A 17,393-nucleotide genomic window follows, 5' to 3' on the forward strand; every position below is an offset into this window, starting at 1 on the left:
AACTAAGATATTAAACAGATCACCAAAAATAGTTAACATGGTTCGACAATCGGCACAAATCCAACATATAAAGTGCAAATTAAACTGCCAGGTTAAACATACAATGTAAGTGCCGCTAATGACACCCTTTATAGTATACAGTTTGTAGCAGCTGTAGAGATATTAAGGCTTTTATGTATATACTGTAGTGATCAACACCATTTGGGTAAATACTGTACAGGAGTTAGCAATGTAGATGGTTGAGATAGATAGATAGATAGAATGAAAGGTAGATAGATAAATAAATAGATATAAATAGATAGGTAGACAAGAAAAGATAGATAGAAGGAAGGAAGGAAGGAAGGAAGGAAGGAAGGAAGGAAGGAAGGAAGGAAAGATAGATAGATAGAATGAAAGGTAGATATGTAGATAATTAGATAATTAGAAGAAAAGGTGGACAGATAGACAGCTAGAAAGAAAGGGTCGTGGGGGGAGTAGGTACAGTAGCCAAGGCCACCTCCCTCAACCCCTGTACTGTAGGGCCGCTACTGTGTGGGGTGGAGCAGGGAGGGGGGAGAGAGAGCGCTGGTGGCTGGTGCTGCAGTAGTGTAAGACAGGTCTGGCTGCTACTGTGTGGGGTGGAGCAGGGAGGGGGGAGAGAGAGCGCTGGTGGCTGGTGCTGCAGTAGTGTAAGACAGGTCTGGCTGCCCACCTCGATATCGAAGTCAAGAAGATCGAACGCGGCCCTGAAGAGTGAGCAGAAGTGGGCAATACTCGGTAGCTCCCACCATGACTGGATATCTGCAAGGAATAAATATTTTGTTAGATTATGACACCAACAAATATCTGTAATAAATCACTACAAAAATATAATACTCAGGAAGACATTTAAAAGTAGCGGCTGTTGTATCTGGCTTGACTTCCTAAACATGAACATTGATACACTCATATAGACGCACTTATCTATCGTAGCGTTTGTCTTTTATACCAGAAAGTGTGCTCAGCTGAAAACTTCCAATGCCCAGCAATTAATTTTAAAATATTTAATGATACAATACATAAACAGAAACATTCTCGTAGATATAACACTTCAGAGCCTCCTGGTCGTGTCATAGACAACCAAAATAAGAAACATCAAAGGATATGAAGGAAAATGTTCAGACAATATAAATGGGGTCTTTGTCTTGGTATGCGTTTCCTTCCTCAGCACCGGCCGTGTCTGGGTGGCGGCGACGGCCATCCTGGGAGGATCTGTGGTCGGGGGGGAGGGAGGGCATATAACTTGTGACGTCACTAAAACTGCTCCCCCTCCCACATGACGTCACGGATCTTAACCCTTGTTCTTGGCTCCTCGCCATCTACAACTCTTCGTATTTACGTAAGCTACTGACCTCGCCTCTAGAATTATTTTTCTGGACACTTTATTTCTATCATCATTTGTTTTGCTGTGTTTTTCTATATAATCTACACACAACATTAAAAAGTAATATATCACAGTCAGGTGGTTGACAGGACGGGGAGAAGCTAATAGTCAAACTTAACACACGACTGATCGACTCCCAGACCCGACGAGCCAAAAATTTTTATCAGTGCAAGATCCGAGTTTTCCATGTCTGGCCATTTTTGAGAAGCAGTTGTTATACAGAAGCCTTAAACAGCACGTAACGACACAATTAATTCACATTTTAGGACTCATTGTAGTTGATGTGTGGTTTGGTGAACATAACCACAGTAAATTACCACTAAAGCACTGGGCAGATCAAGAGATACGGCCCACCACGACACAGCCTGGCGTAGCGTTGGTGCGGCCAAAAATCAGTATCAAGTCATTTCTCAAACTCCAAATTGAACCCTATACATATAAACATTATTTAGGCGGGTTAAGGAGATAACACGTCACGTTTAAACCCCTAGAATAATTCTTTTAAGGGCTACACTATACGTCACGTCACGCTTGATGATATAGAACCTTTCGTTGGATTATTATTCTGCCAAGGAGATGGAACAACCTACTACTACCTGCATCCTAAAACAAATAAATAAACACAAATACGAATACTTTCACTGAACATTAGTGTCATGTTCTCACCCAGTGTCAACAACAATCTCTCTCTCTCTCTCTCAAGTTACCGTGGCGAGGAATAGTCATAGTGTTGTGTTGTCTTTGGTTATATTCGACAACATCCAAGCAAGCAGTAGGCTCAGACACACAGAGGACAGTGAGGCCAACACGTACACAATATTTCTGGATCTTGCCCCCTGAGCCGCCACCCTCGTAAACAGCTTCACTAGCATTATGTACTCCCATAAGTCTCATAACACCATTTTTCTTCTTCTAGAGTTTCTTAAATTGTCAGTAAGCAATGATGAACTTGGCGAACTTTAACCCCCTGAGCCTAATATATTCCAACCTGACCTGATCTGACCTAACCTAACCTCACGTTAACTTTAACTTAAAATAGTCTCAGTGTTATTTGTGTACCATTATGCATATTTTGGTGATTCAAAACATCCCTTAAGACACATTAAAACACGTAACATACTCACCAAAATACTGCAGGGGAAAAATAATAAATAAGTCTAAAGTTGAAAGTAAAAAGTAATTTCAATATATTTCTTGCAGACACAAGTTTTTTTCCCAGGAATTCTATTTACTGCAACATAATGCCACAAAAACCTGCTTTAAAGATATATGAAATATAATTACAATTTTTCTTCCCAAAATGCAACTTTAATGCAGGCGTTAAATTTCAGTGATGAAATCTTGTTGCTGTCAGGCCAACACTGAGGCGTTTAACGAAAACAATTCTGAGCTCAATGACGGCGAGCATTAACACCAGCCACGGCGAGTATCCTTACAGGGTCAGGGGGTGAAGGAGAGGCAGGCACACCAGCCTCCCCGCGGGGAATAATACATATGTATGTACAAGGTCTTGATGACTTACACTGTGGCAGCAGTTTACTTTACTATTTATCACCATTAACTACCGCGTCTCCCGAGCACAGTCACGTATGTTTATTAAGATCACATGAAGGTTAGACCATCAACTTGTGTCAGCAATTGATTAAACAACTTAACATTGTCTGGGTTAGGTGAAATAAGCTGGGTGTCTAATCTTCAGGTGGTCATATAACTAATATCTATCCATATGACCGCTGGAGACTGACGGTGCCATAAGAGAGGCCAGTCTTTACCCCGTTGACCTTGACAAAATCGTGGGCCAGGGCAGGTAGTACGAGACGAGTCGGGGCCGCTGGCAGGAAGATGTACACTACGTTCATTAGTATGTCGGGCAGGTAAGACAATGACCAAGCAACCAAAACCTTCCCCTTGTACACCCAGCAGATCAGAGACGTAACCTAACCTAACCAAGATGATCCCAAACCACTTCAGTGATCTCAAGACAAGTGTTGTGAGTTGTATCGGTAATCGTTAATACAATATAATGCAGTTAGTCACACTACAGTGAACACGAGCACTGAGGAGGTAGTGAGTGACCTGTAGATGAGTCAGCAAGTATGACCCACACACGGCAAGGGTCACGGTCACCTGTTGGGAGGCGACCTTCACAAACAATTACCTGTATACTGATTTCATTCTCATTATAAACAAAATAAAATAGTAATGAAAATTATCAAAACACCTTCGAGAACATCTGGTACAGGCATAGGTAAATTATCATCCTCAACAGCTTCTCCACACACACACACACACACACACACACACACACACACACACACACACACACACACAGACACACACACACACACACACACACACACACACACACACACACACACACACACACCTAATATAGTAATGATGACTGTGTACCAAATGTTTACAAAGCCCATTGATGTTTGTGTTTACAGCACCCCTCCCCGCCCAGGCAGTAACCTCGGTACATCACACCATCATCCTTGTGGACGTGTTTGTGTTCTCCATTACTGCCTCTAAACACCCCGGGCGGAGCTGTCAAGTGGTATAGAATGCGGCCCTCTCAACATCCACACCCCTGTCAGCTGGGTCCTGTCATCTAAGACACCAGCTTGAAGGTATTATTATTCTCGCCGCGTGCACCTGGCTGGAACCACACACACACACACCTGGCCCTCACCTTCCTACACACACACACCTGGCCCTCACCTTCCTACACACACACACACACACTCCTGGCCCCTGCCTTCCCACACACACACACCTGGCCCCCACCTTCCCACACACACACACACACCTGGCCCCCACCTTCCCACACACACACACACACACCCGGCCCTCACCTTCCCACACACACACACACACTTGGCTCCCTGCCTCCTCCCACACACACACACACCTGGCCTCACCTTCCCCACACACACACACACACACCTGGCCCCACCTCCACACACACACCTGGCCCCACCCTCCACACACACACACACACTTGGCCTCGCCTTCCACACACACACACACACCTGGCCCTCACCTTCCTACACACACACACACCTGGCCCTCACCTCCCCACACACACACACCTGGCCCTCACCTTCCTACACACACCTCCCCCCTCTACCCACAAACTCACCATCACTAAGTTTGTAAACACAACCACATTAAATAATATTATAATACTCCTTCACACACACCTGGGCCATCACTATCTCTCCCTCACACATATATACGACACATAATTTACATAAACAACCACACGAACAAAACAATTGGATGACAGAACCATAGTCGATGTGTTAGGAGGCAACTTACCTCATGTTTGTAAACACCGCTTCACAATGAATGACTTTAATAAAGGCAGTCAAGTCACCCTCGACACTACACACACACACACACACACTCTTTCAAGTAAACACACAACAAGACAGGCCTTTAATGTGTGTGTGTGTGTGTGTGTGTGTGTGTGAGAGAGAGAGAGAGAGAGAGAGAGAGAGAGAGAGAGAGAGAGAGAGAGAGAGAGAGAGAGAGAGAGAGATTAGTAAACACAACCACAAGATAACAAACATTAAAGAGAGTACTACACCATCACACACTCTAACTTAACCCCCCATCCCCCCACGCCACTCTGTAAACATAACCCCATATTTACAAAACACCTCGATACAATGAATGACCTTTTAGAACAGATAACCACAACACAAAATATACACAAACTCTAAGATGCCTGTTTATAGCCTCTCTTATCTGACCATTTATCAACGTGAGTTCTGCTACATCACCAGTCAATGGGTTTTATTACCAAGACCAAGCAAGTGACTTTTATCACTTATGGGTATCAAAATATTAAGACTTTCGTAGCCTTGTGTGTGTGTCTGTCTGCTTACACCACTGTCTCTATATTATCCATATACTAAGGCATACTGAGAGAGAGAGAGAGAGAGAGAGAGAGAGAGAGAGAGAGAGAGAGAGAGAGAGAGAGAGAGAGAGAGAGAGAGAGAGAGAGAGAGAGAGCTTTAAAGGCTAATAAAGCACATTCGTATGCAAGCTGTGTCGTATGTGCGTAAGAGTGAGGAACAGGCAGGCAGGGGTTAGCCACTTACAACACACACACACACTGTTCTCCTTTACCTCAGTAGTGTGGTGGCCTTTGATCTCCACTATATCGCTGCCCCACCATCCTGTTATTGTCAGTTCCTTTAACATTACGGGGAAACACACACGTCCTCTCGCTTGCCCCTTCCTCTACGTGGCCTTGAGAACAGCTTCATCTACGTGGCCTTGAGAACCCCTTCATCTACGTGGCCTTGAGAACCCCTTCATCTACGTGGCCTTGAGAACCCCTTCCTCTACGTGGCCTTGAAAACCCCTTCATCTACGTGGCCTTGAGAACCCCTTCCTCTACGTGAACTTAAGAACTCCTTCCCCTTGGTAGTGGTCGTGTGATGGGCAGGTTTCCCCGACTGGTTTAGCCTAATATCCTGGTTCAGTCAACACCAGCAACAACAAACACAGCCTGGGGTTCTCTTCCACTTAGTATTGTATATCTTTTTTTTTGTAAGGGTGTAACGCCAGACGAACGCGATAGCTGGTCTTGTGTGCTTGTAGTGGCGTTCTTTTTATGGTGAGTGTATTAGTTATACTACTCTTCACTATTCACAGGGTTTCATCATTTTCCATAATTCTTCGTCATTCTTTACTACTTTAAATTTATTATTTTTCCTCCAAATTTTCACTATTCATATTTTTTACTATCCAAACAGGCCTTCAAAAATTATCACAATTCTTCATTACGATTCACAAGTGTTTTCTCTTCACATTTATTCACTTTTCACAATTCTTCACTACTCTACTAACCATCACTACATTTACGCTTTAAAAAGGTGTAACACATCCTGGGAAAAATACACACTAATTTAAATCACTAGTGTCATCCATACTAGAAAAAAAATCACTACAGGTGAAATAAACATTAGCGTAAATACATTAATCCCCTCTCACCAGATGGGCGCCGTAACTCAACTCCCATAGGTGAGATTAATTAAAAAGGTAACATATTTAAGGGGTACTAGGGTTTCTACAATAGGTCAAAGTAATTATAATATCCCTTCCCTACCCTAAAACTTTAAGGTAAGTATAAATCCATCACACATCCGTAAAAGAACTTCATGACTTACTGAGTGGATAAAATAATCTTCAGTCAGCTGGTGTGTGTGTGTGTGTGTGACCGAGAGCTGTGGACGTGTACTGTAGGTGTGGTGATAATGTTAGTAAACAAACCAGACCTGGCCCTGCTACATTCCTGACCTACATCACCACCATACCTCTGAGGCGCTTCTCCCATGACAGCTGTAAGAACTCTCTCTCTCTCTCCTACCACATCCTCACTACACATACCCCCTACGCTAAAATAACTCTCCTCGCCTCAATAGGGTAGAGACACCTACTTAGGAATCTTTTCTAACATTAATTCTTTACGTATCTAACTGGGGTGATGTGTGGGAACCCTGCAACAACACGCCCACTGACGACGGAAAAGTGAACTACATTTGTCGTATGTGAAGCAATCCTGTTCTGGTTCTCTAATGGCAACTAAACATAACTCTTGCGGTATGTGAAGCAATCTAACGCTATTACTGTCCGTGTTCTTGTTGAGACTAATGAGTCAAGAAGCTACAGCATATGACGTAACCATCGTTCATGTGACAAAACTAAAAAAAAAACATAAACATACACGTGACGTCACCAATTCTCATGACGTAACATATAAATCAACATATCTGACTGACTGTGACGTAACATATACACACCGATCCATCATGTATAAGTATAATTAACATATATCAGCTGGTAGGTGGCAACAAACCTCTCTCCAAACATTCCACACCTGCAGCTATATATTAACCTTCTCTTGACAGTATAATAAAGGTGTGGAGCAATTTTTATCTAATATAATTCAGTTTGGGTCACATGAAGATTAACCCCCAGCTTATTTCACTTTAAGATTAACCACAATACACTAACCTAACTTAACCTAATCTCCCCAGTAGAGTTAGGGAGTTTTTTTTTACATAATCGTGAGTGATAACATTTCCTCTGACTGATAGTCAAAATGGCGGCAAAATTACACTATGACTCGACCTAAATGGATAAGTTCACTGAGCACGTCAACAGCTGGGTGTGGGTAAGGAACAGTAACTGGGTGTGGGTAAGGAACAGTAACTGGGTGTGGGGTAAGGAACAATAACTGGGAGTGTGGGTAAGGAACAGTAACTGGGTGTGGGGTAAGGAACAGTAACTGGGTGTGGGACAAGGAACAGTGACTGGGTGTGGGGTAAGGAACAGTAACTGAGAGTGGGGTAAGGAACAGTAACTGGGAGTGGGTAAGGAACAGCAGCTGGGTGTGGGTAAGGAACAGTAACTGAGTGGGGTAAGGAACAGCGGTCGCCGATTCCCCTGATAAACATAAAGGAAGGTCAGTGGTGGTAGAGGTGGTGGTGGTAGAGGAGGAACTGGTGGTGGTTGTGGTAGTGGTAGAGGTGGTGGTGGTAGAGGAGGAACTGGTGGTGGTTGTGGTAGTAATGATGTTTCGCTTGAGTGAACCCACATGGGGCTGCCTCCTCCTGCTCCCCCCCCCTCCACACCTCCCACACCTGTCTCTCTCACCCCATACCTTCCACACCTGTCTCTCTCACTCCATACCCTCCACACCTGTCTCTCTCACCCCATAACCACCACACCTGTCTGTCTGGAGCTTAATAACAGGTATTTATAATATAAACACACACACACACACTCAAACTTCCTAAATTAAACAACACTAACCTCGGCTACTAAAAACTTCTCAAACTTTCTAAACTTTCACCATAAAAATATAAAAATCCAAACAATTTACCAAACACAAACTTTCATCACCCATTATAGTCTACCACGTTGTATTTAAATTGTATTAAAGTATGTGAGAGATGATCATACACGCAGCACTGTGTTATATAGTAATACAGTGACACCATACAACACCTCCTTCATATACCGAGGGCAATAATATACCTCTATATACCGTCATATAAAATACCTATCTATATATAATAAGGTTTACATATATATACAGTAATGGTAATAATATTTGTTTATGTGAGTATATACTGTACTGTAGTGTAGTCTTTAAAGATATGGTACCACGACACACATTCAGACACCTCCTACCAAGACAACATCTACTGTACAGTATCGTAACTAACAATTCTACATTATACCACCACTACCACAACACCACCACTATCACAACACTTACAATACTACCACCACCACCACCACACCTACAATACCACAAGACTAATTTCACCATAACTCTGTCACGACACCAACATAAACAAGACGGCATTATATTTACACTAATGGTCCCTTAGCCCCACTGTGGTCCATCTCATCAACAAAGAACATAAACACTGTCTCAAAGACCTTAAAGTAATATGATATTCTTAACACTGTAACTGTAATTCTTGACACTTTAACTGTGATTTTCTTAACACTTTAACTGTGATTTTCTTAACACTTTAACTGTGATTTTCTTAACACTTTAACTGTGATTTTCTTAACACTTTAACTGTGATTTTCTTAACACTTTAACTGTGATTTTCTTAACACTTTAACTATGATTTTCTTAACATTTTAACTATGATTTTCTTAACACTTTAACTGTGATTTTCTTAACACTTTAACTGTGATTTTCTTAACACTTTAACTATGATTTTCTTAACACTTTAACTGTGATTTTCTTAACACTTAAACTGTGATTTTCTTAACACTTTAACTGTGATTTTCTTAACACTTTAACTATGATTTTCTTAAAACTTAAACTGTGATTTTCTTAACACTTTAACTGTGATTTTCTTAACACTTTAACTATGATTTTCTTAACACTTTAACTATGCTTTTCTTAAAACTTAAACTGTGATTTTCTTAACACTTTAACTGTGATTTTCTTAACACTTTAACTATGATTTTCTTAAAACTTAAACTGTGATTTTCTTAACACTTTAACTGTGATTTTCTTAACACTTTAACTATGCTTTTCTTAAAACTTTAACTGTGATTTTCTTAACACTTTAACTATGATTTTCTTAACACTTTAACTATGCTTTTCTTAAAACTTTAACTGTGATTTTCTTAACACTTTAACTATGATTTTCTTAACACTTTAACTATGATTTTCTTAACACTTTAACTGTGATTTTCTTAACACTTTAACTGTGATTTTCTTAACACTTTAACTATACTTTTCTTAAAACTTTAACTGTGATTTTCTTAACACTTTAACTGTGATTTTCTTAACACTTTAACTGTGATTTCTTAACACTTTAAATATGGTTTTCTTAACACTTTAACTGTGATTTTCTTAACACTTTAACTATGGTTTTCTTAACACTTTAATTGATTTTTTTAACACTTCAACTATTGTTTTCACACTTTAACTATGATTGTTTAACACTTTACCTGTGGTTTTCTTAACACTTTACCTGTGGTTTTCTTAACACTTTAACTATGATTTTCTTAACACTTTAACTGTGATTTTCTTAACACTTTACCTGTGGTTTTCTTAACACTTTAACTATGATTTTCTTAACACTTTAACTGTGATTTTCTTAACACTTTAACTGTGATTTTCTTAACACTTTAACTATACTTTTCTTAAAACTTTAACTGTGATTTTCTTAACACTTTAACTGTGATTTTCTTAACACTTTACCTGTGGTTTTCTTAACACTTTAACTATGATTTTCTTAACACTTTAACTGTGATTTTCTTAACACTTTAACTGTGATTTTCTTAACACTTTAACTATGGTTTTCTGTGATTTTCTTAACACTTTAACTATGGTTTTCTGTGATTTTCTTAACACTTTAACTATGGTTTTCTTAACACTTTAACTGTGATTTCCTCAACAGTACAGCATCAGAACTATGATTTTCTCAATATGACCTTTGAAATAGTGGCTACGGTATTTCGAACATCAGTACATAGCATTTCGATCACTATTATCATTATCATCACAAATATCGTACAGATCAATTCTAATATTAAGGAATTTCGAACATAAGAGAAATGTTCGAACACCACGATAAAATTTTCGAACAGCAAATTAACATTTCATAATCTATTTTCTTTTGTGGATGGCAAAAAAATTAATTATATTCCAAATTTTTGGCCAACCACAAAAAAAAATTCGATTATGAAATTTTACGAACACCACTACATCACTGTCACCATTCCAAGGATATTATGTACTTACAACACTAAAACAGGGCACCATATTGTAAAAAAAAATATCACACCAATATAACACCATCATGACACCATTCCTGTAACAATCATGGTAGTAACAGCATTATCAGATCATTCCCATACCACATAATAGTAACACATCTGTAACACATTAATGAATACTGTAACGCTTCCTGTAACACGTACCAAGCCTAAGTATAGTGTATAAGCAACTTAATTCTCCCATCACATCCATTATAACACCATCACTTCCATTATAACACCATCACATCCATTATAACTCCATCACTTCCATTATAACACCATCACTTCCATTATAACACCATCACTTCTATTATAACACCATGACAACCATCATAACACCATTACATCCATTATAACACCATCACATCCATTATAACACCATCACTTCCATTATAACACCATCACTTCTATTATAACACCATGACAACCATCATAACACCATCACATCCATTATAACACCATCACTTCCATTATAACACCATCACTTCCATTATAACACCATCACTTCTATTATAACACCATGACAACCATCATAACACCATCACATCCATTATAACACCATCACTTCTATTATAACACCATGACAACCATTATTACATCACTATACCAGTGTAATATGTCAGTAACAGAACGCAAGATATATATTTTATTATTTTTTATGGCAAGATATTTTTAAAAAATTCATACCGCTACAGTATTTCATTTTAATAACAATGTATTTTAGGTAAGACAATATGTCACACACGGGTCTCTCTCTCTATATATATATACATCTTTTAGAAACGCACTATATTATACTCAGTAAGAAGGTGATAAAACACTAGGTTACCCACACCCTCTACCACCACCACCATTATGTCGATATTAATGGCGCCAGAAAACTAAACCATCTTCCTGTTAACACTTTCCGCAGCCTCTACACCACAAACTCTTCGCTAATGATAAAACTAAGTCGCTGATGTTGTGTTAAAAGTATACATCTCCGGCAACACATATCGTGGTCATGTTCTTAACACTAATATCAATATTCGTTCAGTTACACGTTAATAATACCAGCGGTAGGCGAGGCAGATGTACCAGCAGGGGCGACAACAGTAGGAACACCAGCACTAATGACTGAGGAAGGAGGAAGAGGAAACGGAGGAGGCAGGGTAGCGGCAGCTGAAGCAGGAGCCGCGGCGCCCCACCGTCCCCTCCCCCAGTAAGTTACCGAATGTAACGGAGACGCGACTAGTCTCCACCTTACCCTCCCTGCCTTCGCTCAGTTGCCAGCGCTCGCTTTATGCTCCATTATCATACCTCAGCAAGCCGCCCCACACGTACACCAAATAATACTTTACGTCATAGATACAGTTAAGTAGCTTCTACAAAGTACTCAGAGGTGTTAAGATTAAGAATTATAGACATAAACACAGTCAGGGTCCGTGTTCTATAGAATTTTAAAGCGACCAACTGTAACCTTTCCCTCACGTCAACCCGATCTTTCCTCCCCTTCCCTCAATACACGAAAATACCAGAACACAAATAGATTAAAAAATGTTCAGAGCCATGGAAAGGGGCACACACCCACACCCACACCCACACACACACACACACCCACCCACACACACACACCCACCCACACACACACGAGTGGAATATGTGTAAATATGACCCGCCTCTCCTCTCTTTCAGACAAGATGTACCCAGAAAAAAAAGAAACACTGGGACCATGTTCTCTGGTGAGCCCGAGACAGTACCTTGTGTGTCACCAGTACAGTATATACACCAAGTGAACCTAGCAGCTACTGTTAGGTCACCACCCAGACAACGTTACATACTCTACATGTTGGGGGGATTGTTGTTGTGAGTGAGTGAGTGAGTGAGTGAGTGAGTGCGTGAGTGAGTGAGAGAGGTAGAGTTGTGGGAGGTAGAGAAGGATGTGAGTATCAGGTTGGCAAGTCACATTCCACCTGGCGCGGGTTGGAGAGCTCCACGTTACGGCACCAATCAATAGCACCTCCCGGACCCCTTGCCGCCGCTCACCACACCCCCAACAACCTGTCCTTTATCACACCCAACCACGTCAACCACAGAGACCTTATAAACACCCACAGCGCCACCACAACCCCACCAAGGCGCCTCTATAAGCAAAGGTCGACTTGGGGGAGTTTGAAATTTGGGTAGCCAAGTTGAGGGTGTGGGAGGGCAGAGTAGCTGCAAGCCCGATGGCACACTCAAGTGCACACATGAACGTACGTACATGTGTGCACGTCAACACGGTCCCTCGCCACAGTCATACATACGTGCGCACATAACCCCTCCCTGAGCCGCCCCCGCCCCCCCTCCTCCCTCACAACACTGTCTCTCCTCATTGCTCAAGGCAGTGTGATGCTTCATTATGCCTCCCCTCACCTTTCACTTCCCCTCCCTCACCTCCACACCCTTCTCTCTCCCTCACACAACACGCCCGTCCCTCTCTCCCTCACACTACACCCCTCTCCCTCACCTCCACGCCCCCCTCTCCCTCACCTCCACGCCTCCCTCTCTCCCTCACCTCCACACCCTCTCTCACTTCTACACCCTCTCTCCTCATGCTACCCCCCTCTCTCCCCCACCTCCTCACCCTCCCTCTCTCCCTCACACCACGCCCTCCTCTCTCCCTCACACTACACCCCCTCTCCCTCACCTCCACCCTCCCTCTCCCCTCACCTCCACGCCCTCCCTCTCTCCCTCACCTCCACACCCTCTCTCACTTCTACACCTCTCTCCCTCATACCACCCCCCTCTCCCCCACCTCCACACCCCTACCTCTCCCTCACCTCCACGCCCTCCCTCTCTCCCTCACCTCCACCACTCTCTCACTTCCTACACCCTCTCTCCCTCATACTACCCCCCTCTCTCCCCCACCTCCCACCCTACCTCTCCCTCACCTCCACGCCCCTCCCTCTCTCCCTCACTACCCCTCTCCCCCACCCTACCTCTCCCTGCCTCCCTCTCTCCCTCACCTCCACGCCCTCCCACTCTCCCTCACCTCTACGCCCCTCCCTCACTTCCACACCCTTACCTCCCCTTCCCCCTCACCTCACCCTCTCTCCCTTCACACTACACTCCCTATCTCCCTCACCTCTACACACCCTCCCTCCTCCGTCTCACACTACACACCCTGACACACACTATAGGGAGGCAAAAGACTAAAATCCCTACCACCACCACCCCATCCCTTCTTCCTACCTGTACAATTAATCAGGGAGCCATAAATCCCTACCACACTCCCTACCATCCTCACCAAGAATCCCCCACCAGCATAATTATTCAGGGAGCCATAAATCCCCACTATGGTCCCTCGCCGCCTTGACAATTTAAGACGTAAACCACAACACTACCAGACCAATGACACCTTCTCTCCCTCACCCAGTGTTGGTGGTGGTGCGTTCATCTCTCTCCCTCAAACTACACATCCATCTGTCCCTCCCTCAAACTACACATCCATCTCTCCCTCCTTCAAACTACACATCCATCCCCTCTCCCTACCACACATACACCTATTGGGTTATCATATCACTCACAAAAAAACCTACTCATTTTTTTCAGTTTACTAATTAAAATAATACTAGTATTTTGGTAACAATTTTTACTTAAGGAAGCGATATACACGACTGCCCTTTACGAGAGAAGCAGACGATGCAGGCAACTTTCACGGCTCAGAGCTTGTGTTTGTTGACTATACCTGCTTCTGTACACACCGGGGCAGTCCACCTCAGCAAGGTCTATTATATGTGTCTATAGTATATCAATAATCACACAGTTAATTCCCCAGGTAAAGAATTTAGTCAATAAGATGATAGAATTCTGGTGATTAGGTAGGATTTTTTTGTTTATTATTCAGTGTGTGTGTGTGTGTGTGTGTGTGTGTGTGTGTGTATGTAGTATGTATGTATGTATGTGTGTGTGTGTGTGTGTGTGTGTGTGTGTGTGTGTGTGTGTGTGTGTGTGTGTGTGTGTGTGTGTGTGTTAGATATAAACACACTTGAAATTTTATATTGTTTATGACTCCAAAAAAAACAAAACATTATCGTAATTGGATCAAATAAAGATTAACACTACAGTTTATTTTACTTGATGATTAAACACCCTAATGCTAATTAATCAAACCTAACCTAACCATCGTAGAAAGATAAAGATAATGCAAATAATTATAAACCATTTTCAAGAGTAACTACTAAATCAGTCTCACTCTGTTTACATCTACGAATATTTTTTTCACCACACTGTTGGAATGGATGGACGACTGAGTAATGGGTCAATGGTTAAGGTTAGGTCATGTTAGGTGAAAGGTCAGATAGGGTTGGGTTAGGTTAGGTGAAAGGCTAGACAAGGTTAGGTTAGGTGAAAGGTCAGACAGGGTTAGGTTAGGTGAAAGGTCAGACAGGGCTAGGTTAGGTTAGGTGAAAGGCCAGACAGGGTTAGGTTAGGTTAGGTTAGGTTAGGTGAAAGGCCAGACAGGGTTACCACACTGAAGGGGACTTGACACTGTTGCTCTCGACGTCAAAGGTGAGACAACCAACCAGTGACTGCAGCCTCTTTAACGTGACCCACAATGCCCCCAGTAACCGACGTAAACATTCCCTGCCTCGGTGCACCCTTCTCCCTAGGCGCGTCACACACTTCTTTCCTCTAACACCCTGCATATAGATGTGAGGCTAGAGTGTACTTTACTAAACACTAACAATACAAACAGAGAGACTGTCCATTGTACCTCCCCCCTGCCTCTCTCCCTCTCTCTCTCTTTAAAACCGCCAGACATCGAGAGAAACTAGAGCAAATAAAGCAAATTCCAGGTTAACATTCCTAGAACCTAACCTAACCTAACCTAACGCTAGCCTAACTTACCCTAACCTAACCTAACCTAACGCTAGCCTAACTTACCCTAACCTAACCACCATCCATATAAACACTGTACTGATTTTTAATAACATTTTCATTACAGGTAAATTAATTAATTCTCGTTCCTAAAGGTGAGACTTTCTACCTAGCCATAATGATAGAGTCTTCCAGTAGACACACACACACACACACACACACACACACACACATACGGACACTTACCTTAATAACTACACCAGGCTGCTAGCTCGTTATTACCTCGCTGCTCGCTCGCTATTAAACCCAACACCTCTGCTGCTATCGTCATTAACATTGATATCCGAGTGTTGTCCATTTTAGCGATAGGCGCCTCTTTATCACTAAACTATATACAAACTTACATAACTGAGATGGTTGTTGGGTTAGGTTAGGTTATGATACGGTAAACAAAGTAGGACGGATTGACGGACGGATGGATTGACGGACTAACAGACGGATTGACGGACAGACGGACCTATTTCTATATGGCCCCAACACCAAGCTTCATCGTGCGAGGAATAATTATAATAAAATACTAAATAAAACTTTTAAAATTAAACTTGTAGTGAAAAAAAGTAGACTGGTGGAGCTTGTGTTGTATGTATGTATGTATGTATGTATATGTATGTATGTATGTATGTTGTTTGTATGTACGTTCATCCACTGTGTTGTGTTGTTACCATGTTACCACTCCGAGCAACACAAACACCTGAACTAAGATTTTCAAAAGTTCATACAAAAGATTCCTCCTAAACTCACTTAACCTAACCTAACCCAACCTAACCTAACCTAACCTAACCTAACCTAACCTAACCCAACCTAACCTAATTTCAGGATAAACATCAACACAGTGTAATGTCAAGATGCATTCCCTTACCAAGATTCAATTAAATATAAATAAATAAATAATAATAAAAAATAAATAAGAAAAAATTCCCAACTACACCTCAGTTATAGTGAGAGAGAGAGAGAGAGAGAGAGAGAGAGAGAGAGAGAGAGAGAGAGAGAGAGAGAGAGAGAGAGAGAGAGAGAGAGAGAGAGAGATTATCATACCCAAGGTGAGGCGTGAGTGAATGGCAAAGTCAATCAGAGGCACCAATGTTGCCCCACCTGGTCCCGGCCGGCTCCCTTTACCTGCAGGTGACGGGAGAAAACAGCCCAGGTGAGGCGAAGCGAACTCGTAACAACGGTATTATATTAGACAAATTTAGATTTTGGAGCGAGATAGGTAAATATTGGCTTGGAAATACAGTAGTGAATGAATGAAACAAATTACCAAACATCACCTGGATAGCTTCAAATACATAGGTTGGATGGATATATGAGCGATAGGGGTTGGGTGTACTGCCCAGTGTGGACTAATGGGCAGACTGCAGTTTACTTCATTCTTATGTGAGGTTCGAGGACTGACTCACCAAGCCGCGGGTCACCATCGTTAGCAGTGGATTCGACGTCAAATGGGCAGCAATCCTAAAATACCTCAACAAACCATTTAAATTGGAATGCAAAAGGACTGGTACCTATTACAGTTAACCCTCAATAAGACTGGCCCCAATACAAAATAGTTGGGGCCTATTAGTACTGGGCCCCAAATACTAAATAACTGAACTAGCTAACTTTGAGGCCGCTTAGGACAGGGGCCCATTTGACCAGACATCTGTGAGTCACCCTGAGTCTCCGCCCATCCTGGATTCTGAAAAGTTCGTAAGTCAGGTCTTTCCTCTTAAGGGTTGTGACTGTGTATCTTAATGACTCACATACGAGGCCCTAACGCGAGTCCCTTAACCTC

The 17,393-nt window shown here is 42.1% G+C and overlaps 1 protein-coding gene across 3 annotated transcripts in view; it reads right to left on the bottom strand.

The window, feature by feature from the left end:
• LOC121867474 (titin-like) overlaps positions 1-17,393 on the bottom strand; it is a 106,166-nt gene that overhangs the window by 33,213 nt on the left and 55,560 nt on the right. For all 3 annotated transcript variants that reach the window (XM_042367410.1, XM_042367411.1, XM_042367409.1), the window contains exon 2: positions 692-780. In XM_042367410.1, the coding sequence (XP_042223344.1) occupies positions 692-780 (89 nt within the window). The remainder of the gene's footprint in view (positions 1-691; positions 781-17,393) is intronic.

The sequence above is a fragment of the Homarus americanus genome, unplaced genomic scaffold (assembly GCF_018991925.1).
Source record: "Homarus americanus isolate GMGI-L3 unplaced genomic scaffold, GMGI_Hamer_2.0 scaffold23598, whole genome shotgun sequence".
NCBI classification, from domain to species: domain Eukaryota; kingdom Metazoa; phylum Arthropoda; class Malacostraca; order Decapoda; family Nephropidae; genus Homarus; species Homarus americanus.